The sequence below is a fragment of the Sinocyclocheilus anshuiensis genome, unplaced genomic scaffold (assembly GCF_001515605.1).
Source record: "Sinocyclocheilus anshuiensis isolate Anshui unplaced genomic scaffold, SAMN03320099.WGS_v1.1 scaffold946, whole genome shotgun sequence".
NCBI classification, from domain to species: domain Eukaryota; kingdom Metazoa; phylum Chordata; class Actinopteri; order Cypriniformes; family Cyprinidae; genus Sinocyclocheilus; species Sinocyclocheilus anshuiensis.
The window spans coordinates 970,711-980,189 of record NW_015540927.1 but is presented as its reverse complement, the minus strand read 5'-3'; the positions used below and the strand labels follow the sequence as shown (position 1 = coordinate 980,189).

The 9,479-nt window shown below is 35.2% G+C and overlaps 1 protein-coding gene across 1 annotated transcript in view; it reads left to right on the top strand.

Moving 5' to 3' along the window:
* The window catches only part of LOC107689384 (CAP-Gly domain-containing linker protein 2-like), a 60,656-nt gene that overhangs the window by 17,515 nt on the left and 33,662 nt on the right, over positions 1-9,479 (top strand). Inside the window, exon 4 of the mRNA XM_016487349.1 lies at positions 7,565-7,689. Within this exon, the coding sequence (XP_016342835.1) occupies positions 7,565-7,689 (125 nt within the window). The remainder of the gene's footprint in view (positions 1-7,564; positions 7,690-9,479) is intronic.

The window sequence follows — 9,479 nt, the reverse complement described above, 5'->3', positions numbered from 1 at the left end:
ACCGTGGACGAAGCGGAGTCCAGCCCGGGGTCGTCACATGTGGTTGCTGCAAGTCCGCCGGCCGCTCATTCGTCGAATCCGCCAGCCGCGCCGTTCTCAAGCCCGCCCACCTCCGCTCACTCAAGCCCGCTGTGTGAAACTACTTTGTTTGGCCTTCCAAAAGAGGACACGACCGTATAAGTCATTATAATCCGTAATTATGTCCCCACTGGATGCAACAAATGCCTCCTTTATAATGGGTTTTAATGTTTTTTTCTCGTCGCTCTGGCCGGGACACGCCATCACAGTATAGTAGGGGCGTAACATTTCCGTCACACGCTTGAGGCCAATCACACCTCGCTTTTCAGACCGATGAGCTTTGTAAAAATCGACGCGTTTCAGAAAGGCAGGGCATAGAGGAGAAACAATCATGTACAGTATGTGGAAAATAATGTGTTTTTTGAACCTTAAACCGCATAAACACATTTCATTACACCAAATACACAAAATAATGTTCTTTTTAGCAACATCATATGACCCCTTTAATGAAGAGTCTAATGAAAGAGGTTTTGTTAGTAAAATCTCTGTTAAAAAATAAATAAATAAATTGAATTTTAAGGTTTTTATATATTCAGTAATTCAAAATTGACTGGAGACTGGAGCGCTGTATAGGATTTCATGGTTGTGGAAATAGTCCATCTTGTTAGTATCTGGTGATGTGTAGCTAGTTTCAACCTCTCTGTGTTTTCTCTACAACCTTTTGCAGACAGAGCTACAGTACCATTTTAACACCATTTGCATGCTGGTATATTATTGTGAAATCATTGATTTCAGTTTAGCCTGTCCTTAAAAGTTTTGTAAAAAGCTTTTTTTTAATTTTATCTGGCTGTGAACGACTATTGTGTGGCTTTCCTTGTGTTAGATAATAGATGCTGCCCAATAGCTGTCTGCTTCACCATACAGTTGATTGGCTGTGGGTCAACTTGCTTTCCATTTAGTATAGCGCAGTCCTAAAGCTTTTTAGGCAGTCAATATTCTTAATCAGATGGGATTACCGCTCCATAAACCATCAGCCATTGATCTCAGCTATCTACTTGACTGTCTGCTTCAATCCTGACTGACACCTGATTGGTTTTTAGTGATGAACGCATGGGATGAAACCCACTTAGACACACATAGACACAGACACACAGTGTTTTTGTTTCTATTACAACTGACAGATTAGCCTAAAATTTTATTTCAATGTTTACTGTGTGAAAATTATCTATTTTTTTACACAAATCACCACTGCCCCTCTGGGGCTAATTTACTGCATTTTTGTTGAGCAGAGTGACGAGTCGAAGTTAATGACTGTGGCGATCAAACATCCACCACAGATGCTGTCGATAGAGCTTCAGTTGAATTTAATCTAGTATATTCCTGAACTCAAATCCTGTCAGATGACCCTGTAGAACTGTGCACAAAAATGTTTAGCATGTTGTATGACATACAGATTTTATATATAATTTTGACATGCACATATCTGTTTAGTGGTCAGATGCTGTCGATAGAGCTTCAGTTGAATTTAATCTAGTATATTCCTGAACTCAAATCCTGTCGATGACCCTGTAGAACTGTGCACAAAAATGTTTAGCATGTTGTATGACATACAGATTTTATATATAATTTCGACATGCACATATCTGTTTAGTGGTATTCCAGCTTACAGTATAACTGAACTGCATTAGAAAGATGTCAGTTCCCCTGTTGTTTCCTCCTACGACTGGTATCTTATTACCATGACTGTGCTGTAGTAGTACATGAAGGACCTCTCAAAGTCAGTGCTTTTCCATTGTTTGCTCTCCCAAGACTTGCACATGCACATGTGTGAAAACGATGCTCATATATCAGCAATATATGAGCCAAGGACCAGGATTCGACAGACCACCGTGACATTGCCTTGTAGCACTTTCACCTCGTAGCTCCTCCAGCAGGGCAAAACACAAAACACTCAACTTCCTCTACATGTGATCAAAATCATTCCAAAGCTTTAGGCTCTATATGCACCATTTTCAATAATTTAAAAAACAAAATAATAAACAAATAAAAAAAAGCTTTTTTTATTTGCTGTAATAAAGGTTTTTGTATCTGTAGCAGGGCTCCAGACTGGGCATAAAATGGTCTGATTTGCGATCAAATATTTTAATTTGCAAGTAATATTTTTTGCTGAGATTGTCACAGGTGACAACATAAATTTACACTTTATTATGTAGAAATTTGTTATGTGAGGAGTAGCCTGTCACATCATTCATTGTGTTGATGTGATTAAATGAGATACAGCACACACAAGTTTTCGGTTTGTGCACCAAAATACGTACAAAGAAAGCAAAGCATAGCTTTCCGCATCAGAAAAACATGCCAGTCCTCATCTCTGTCTAGTATCAACGCTGATGGCACACACCTGCTGAGATCATCTTTTCATGTCGATCAGTGAACACCCAAGTAAAAGTGCAGAAAGGCAACTTCAAATTCAAATTCAAAGAGCTTGCATGACTTGAGGATGATTGTCACACACAGAAACTGTTTTCGTGACTTTTGTTCCAAAGCAGGCTGAGCAATAAGAATCATTTCAAGAGAGAAACTCTGAGAAAACACGACAATAGTCAAAAGCATAAAAATACTTGTGACCATGTAATCGCAAAAAGTGCTACACAAAAAACACTGTTGGCATGTGCAGTGTCTAGTCCATGAAAAAAAGAATGGAAGGAGCTAAGAGTTTATAGGTTGCAAACTATTTAAAAAATGTAAAATGTTCATTCAAGTTCATTCTTATTTGGCACTTAAAAAATATGTGGTGCCTATTTTGGTGCCTTAAAATTATTTAGCACCTGTGCATCTATTTTGTAGGATTTTGTAAATCCTATTGTGAACGATTTATCCATGTTTATGTTTAATTTTTATTATTCTATTTTTGGACCTAAAATTGTAATGCTCTCTGGTGATGTATCCCTGACATCTGTAATTGTTTTGTCCACATAAACCTTTTTCAAATTGACTGCAAGCTTGCATTAAGATTTGTCTTCATTCAGTCAACAACCAATGAACTGAACAAAGCACCCACCCTGCTTAATAATTAGTTATTTCACCCAGACTTTGTCACTTTTTATTCAGAGATAACACCTTGTAATTGAATACTTCTCTTTCCGTACCCACTGTATATAGTATGCAAAAACAGCACGCCAAAGGAGTAATATGTCCAAATACACAGTATTTGAAAGACAGTAGGCGAAAAGTACCTGGATGACCTACTATTTGTGTCAAGATTATGTCAAGTGTGCATTTGATGAACACTTGTTAAACGTAGCCATTTGAGAGTTGTGAATGGTGAGAAAATGGCGCAAATGACGATATAGTTCACATAACGATGCTGTTATAGTACGTCTGGATTGCTTTCGTACTACATCCATTCATACTGTATACAACTGCCTTTAATGGTCACAAAGTTAGTTTTTATCAAATGTAGTACCTACTCTGGCAGTATGTGATTTCGGAAGCAGTCTTGCTTTCTGAGAAAATGATTGAAATTAAGTGAGTTTATACAAGAACAAATATCTGTCAGTGAGCTGTGAAAACATGTTTTTCATTTGAATTAAGATAATTTTTCTGAGCCATAATCATAAACTCATTAACTCACTTTATTTGGATAATTTTCTCAAAAAATAAGACTTGTTATCGTATGTCATTTTGCTTTTCAATACATCTTGATTTAAGAATCTTTAGACATTTGCTCTGAAAAAAAAAGACAAAAATACAAAATAAGAACAGCACTTCCCTGCAATGTGGTCAGAAGTTACAGTAAAAGTTATTTCCATATTTTATATCTATCTGTTTGTCTGTCTGTCTGTCTGTCTGTCTAGATCTTCTCTCACCCAGAAGGACTGTTAGAGGATAGCAGCTCAAAACCATATTGCTCTTAAGTGACTTGGAAGGTTTTGCCAAACGTGTGTTTGATATGTTTTTACCCTCGTAAATTGCTGCTGTTTTGGTTTGGGACGCCAACCATTTCTACATGAAAAAACAGCAGTGAGATGACATGATAAAGTAAATATTGCACATCTGGAACGTTCCCTCAGGAATGTTTGTATTATCACCTTATCCACACTGGAGCGTACTATGGCTCATCTGCCACACACAGTTGCACACACACAGACTCACTTACTGGCAGGAGGATGTGATGCGCCTGTCTGAATATATTCTCTTCCGGATGCTCTCTTTTCTAATGCCAAACCACAGATGTTTCTGGAGCAGAATGTCTCGCAGTGCTTACTTAGAACACCACCTGATGAAAACATTAACACCTCTACTTCAGTTTTAAACTTTTGTTGAGGCCATTTGATCTGTGTTTTTTAGAAGATTGAAAAGGTCCCACAAACTGACAGCAGGAAAATATGGAATTTTGCCTTTGACATGAATTAAAGCAGATTTTTAGGGCTCTCATGTAAGTAAGGAAATTGTAAGTAATTTTATTGTTCTGGTTCTGATTCCGATTACATTTTCAATTTTCAATTACATGAATACTTTTTAGAGACCAAAAACCAAGAATACTTTTTCAGAAATTATACACTTTAAAGAATATAGTTTATTGTGAACTGTATGTAAAGTTTTTGAACACTGTCATGTTATTTACAATTAAATTAAATGTTATAGTTTAAATTTATATTAAATCCAATTAGCCAAACTTTAGAGAGCTTTTTCGACCCTCTGAAGTACATCTTAAGCACATCTTCATTTGTAATTCCAAAATAACCTCTATTGTCTTTCTGAAATATGGTTAAAGTAAGCTGCCAACTGTACTGACAAGCATTTATGGTAAACAAACTTTAATGTCATCTCTTTTGAAACTTATGTTTTATGTATTTAAATACATTTGCAATTACACATTTGTAGTGATAAAGTTGCAATTTAGCACATTTAAATATATATTAACTATAAATGTAATATCAAATAACACATTACAGTTAAAATTATAATCAAAGACTTTGCTTTTGTATGTTAGAAGTGTACTTATTTTTACAGCACAACAAAATATTCTTAAAACTATTATTTAAAATGTACTTTAAAATAAAACCTTGAATTTGGCTTTATTACAACTTGCACTTTTTAAATGTACACTTTAAAAAAAAATTGTAATGAGAGTGAACTCTCTTAAAGTACATTTAAGTACTATTTTGTTATTATTATTTACAAGTACAGTTTTTAAATATACTTTTAATATTTGAAGTACAAGTGCACATTCAATTATTAGGCACACTTCTTTTTCTTAAAGGTTTTACAGAGCTAGGCTTTTAATTATTGACATACAATGTTGTCCAAGTGGTCCATACTGCAGCTTATGGCCAAGAACCTCCCACTTAGGATGAGACTGTATAACCAACATTTTGTTTTTGCATGTCATTTAGGGGCAGATAAATCTGAAGTCAGTCATACTATAATAATAGAATGATAGTGGTGGAGGGAAAAGCTCAAATAATGACATAGTAGTCTCTGCAATTAGTTGTACAAACAGCGCCATAGAGAATGGTTAAAATGTATGCAGAACTTTTGTTTCCAGGTGGACCGGTTAAAAACTGACCTCCAGTGGTGCTTAGAGGCCAGCCAATCAAATTGGAACTGCAGAATTTCATTCAACATTTGCAATTCTTGTCTGCAATATGCATCAGACAGTCAGTGAACAGACTGTGGGCGGTACGTGGGGTGTGCTGTCTGAGCTGAGACTAGGCTTTTCGCAAACTGACAGCAGCTGCAAATAAGCAGTTTGGCTTTTCATTCCATTTGAGTAGAGTCAGATTAAAACGTAAATGTTGACATGACTGTAGGGCAAACATGTAAGCATGTGTTTATGCATTTATGGTCCACTGTTTACATATCTCCTCCTTCACACTCTCTGGTAAAGGCTAAACCTCAGACTCAGAAAAACGGTCTGTGTATGCCTTTGGCTGGGAGGTATGATTGTAGATGTGTGTAGGTTTGTTTCAAAGCAATTCATAGTAGACATTCTTTTGATACCTAACCAAGAGGGTATGACTTTCATTAATTCTTTGTTTTATCTGCTGCTATTCCTTTAGTTATTGCAGTCATTAGATAATGGCTCTCAGATGTGGAATTGAGCCAAATGATGGATGATTTCCTGCTTTTTCGTGTTATGTTTTGCTGTATCATATGACTAAGCATTGCTAGAAACCATTCGAGTGTAAGGCTGGTTGATAAGGAAGAGTAAAAACGATTTCTTTGTAAAAACGTGCCCCAAGGTTCTGTACTAGGCCCATTTGAATTCTTCTTCTTTGTTCATTTTAGGGCATAATGTAAAATTAAATGTTTGTAAAATTAAATGTTAGTAAAATGTGAAATTGACTCAATGAATGATTGACAAAAACAGAACATCAAAAAACAAATGCATTTTGATGCATTCAAAGGATCATATTGTTTTAGAGAGGGTTTATTTACTGCTGAAAGGACAACATATCGGTCATTGGCTATTTTTGGATCAGTTGCACTTGAGATGACGAGATTTTTAATCTTTGTGTAGTGTATTGTTTGGCCAGAATAGTTTATTAATTCAAATACTGCAATATCAAACCATGATTTTTAGTCTTTCTGCTCTGTCTAAATTTATCTATTACTTATGTCAAACAGGTTTTTCTATTTCTGAGCAAAGCAAAGAAGAATTCAAATGGGTTTATGTCACGAAAACTGTCAGTAAATGTCCCAATCATATATAATAATGTCTGAATTGCTTTCAAAGAAACAATTTTAAGGAGAAAGGTCAGCAAATCTCAGATTGTGACTTTGAAACCCTGTTACCTTTGAGAGTCTTAATTCAGTTTACATTTCTGTATGTTCTGCATAATTTATCAGAAAAGCTTTGAATGTGACTTGCTTGGAACCAGAGACTTTTCTTACACTCTTTTGTTGTGGCAATTGCGATTGTGTGTATATGAAAGAGGGAGATTTAAAAAAAAAAAGTAATATGAATGCATGCTTCTGACGCACACAGAATGTGTATACACTTCTTTGTTTCTAAAGGACACAATATGCTTTCTTATGTGTAGTAGTTGTGCCATCACTAATGAATAGGCTGTGACCTCCTTTTTTCCCCAGTGCTGGGTTGATGAATGTAGGCCAGTTCAACTAGCACAACAGTCATTCCCAGTTATATCTCAGCACCAGCTGGCAGATTTTACTACACTACACTGCACTGCTGACATTCAGTGGGACCAGCTCTATTTTCCTAGACGTTAATTTTTTTAGACAGACATTCATTAGTGATAGATATATTTGGCCATTTTAAGAGTATCATCATGAGTTGAAAGAGAAATATATTCAATTGTAGTTATTTTTTATGTAAGTAATGTAAAATAAATATAAAAATATATAATTAATTTAATATAATTCTCATATGGTGTGTAATTTATTAGAATAAAACTAATAATTGTTTTTAATTTTTTTTGCCTTTTTCAGTCGAGTGTTTCATTATACTGTTATCACAATAAACCATGTGTCCATGTTATCACTATGCACCTCTGAACTTCCTCTGCTCTCTCCTCAGGTTGGCGGAACTAAAACAGGAGTAGTGCGTTATGTGGGAGAGACTGACTTTGCCAAGGGCGAGTGGTGTGGAGTGGAGCTGGACGAACCGTTAGGGAAAAACGATGGAGCTGTAGCTGGAACCAGGTACATCATTAGTCTTCTGCTAACATGTCCTGTCTTTAGCAACACCCTCAATGGCCTTCAGTATTAAGAGGTCTCATTGTTTCATGCCTTTTTAAAAGAGTTTTAAAGTATGTTTAGTATGTTAATAAATATCAGTTGTAGTGTGACCTTCTGTACACAGAAATGGGTTCTTCAGCTTGTAACAGCAGCAGGACCCTTTTTGGTGCTAAATAGAACCTTTTTTATAGGGTTCCATAAAGAACCATGCTTTGAAAATGCTATATAGGACCTTAATGGTGTTATAATTAACCTTTTTAATGATAGTTTATTTTGATTATTATTATTATATTTGGTAACACTTTAGTATAGGGACCAATTCACCCTATTTACTAGTTGCTTATTAGCATGCATATTACTAGCATATTGGCTGTTTATTAGTACTTATAAAGCACATATTGATGTATTATTCTGCATGACCATATTCTACATCCTTAATCCAATACCTAAACTTAACAACTACCTTGCTAACTATTAATAAGAAGTAATTAGGAGTTTATTGAGACAAAAGTCGTAGTTAATAGTTAGTTAATAGTGAGAACTGGACCTTAAAATAAAGTGTGACTGTATATTTATATAATTAATATTAGTATTATTAATATTATTTGTATTATTTATTAATATTGTTTTTTCTATCACTCTATCTGCCTGATCTTATAATATCTTGTAGCCTCCATTAGGGTTTTATATAAAAACAACCACAGCAACAGCATGTTGTGTCAATTAGGTACTTTTTTTTTAATAACATGTGAAATTATAGCAAAAATGACAGTGCTCTAACAACAGTTATTAGCAGAACGCATTAATAAATGACAGTTGACATTGAACATAAATAAATACTTAAAAAAGTTAAAATAGAAACAGAAAATGTAATGAAGACCAAGTTACAGTGAAATACCCTATTTTCACAATCCTCAATGATGCCTTTAAGTCCATCATTATGTGTGTTTTGGTGTGACTGAGTGGCAGTTTCTCCTACAGATGATGAGGTTGTGGGATGTGATGCATCTGAAATACGCAATTGAGTTTAGAGTTACAATGTGTCTCTTTACATTGGTTTATATAAAAACAATTATTTATGAAAGCCAGTAGTATATGAGCGCTTCACAATGTTAAAAGGAAAAAAGTAATATAAAGTCATGGGATAGCTGTGGCTGGGTATGTTTATGCATAAATACAAGTAATAAATTTGAGAAAATCTAACAATATGGACCATAAATTCAGTATCTTTGTTACTTACTTAGTGGTGAAGAGGAGAGAAGTATCCTTAACTGAACAGAGCTGCTCACACTTACATGTTCTGTTAAACTAAAAAAGAGAAAAAGACATTGGTAGGAAACTAGTTACAAATTGACAGTTAGAATTGTAGACATTTTAAGAAAGAAATCATTTACCTGTTGAGAGTGTGTTGACTGTGTAGATGGATGGCTGAGCTCCAGAAAATCAGTAATGAGCCATCTTTTTTTAGAGTGGGGCCTTTATTAGGTATTTGCATTAAAGGGGTCATATGATGCTTTTTTAAAGATCATTATTTTGGTGTAACAGAATATGTTGAAATGCTTTAATGTTCAAAAAACACATTATTTTTCAAATACTGTACATTATTGTAGGTCCTCTATGCCCCGCCTCTCTCAAACGCTTCGTTTTCTACAAAGTCCCTCCTTCCGACAAGCGCAGTCTGCTCTGATTGGCCAGCTGACCCAGTGCATTGTGATTGGCCGAACACCGCAAGCACTCGTCGGAAATGAACGCCC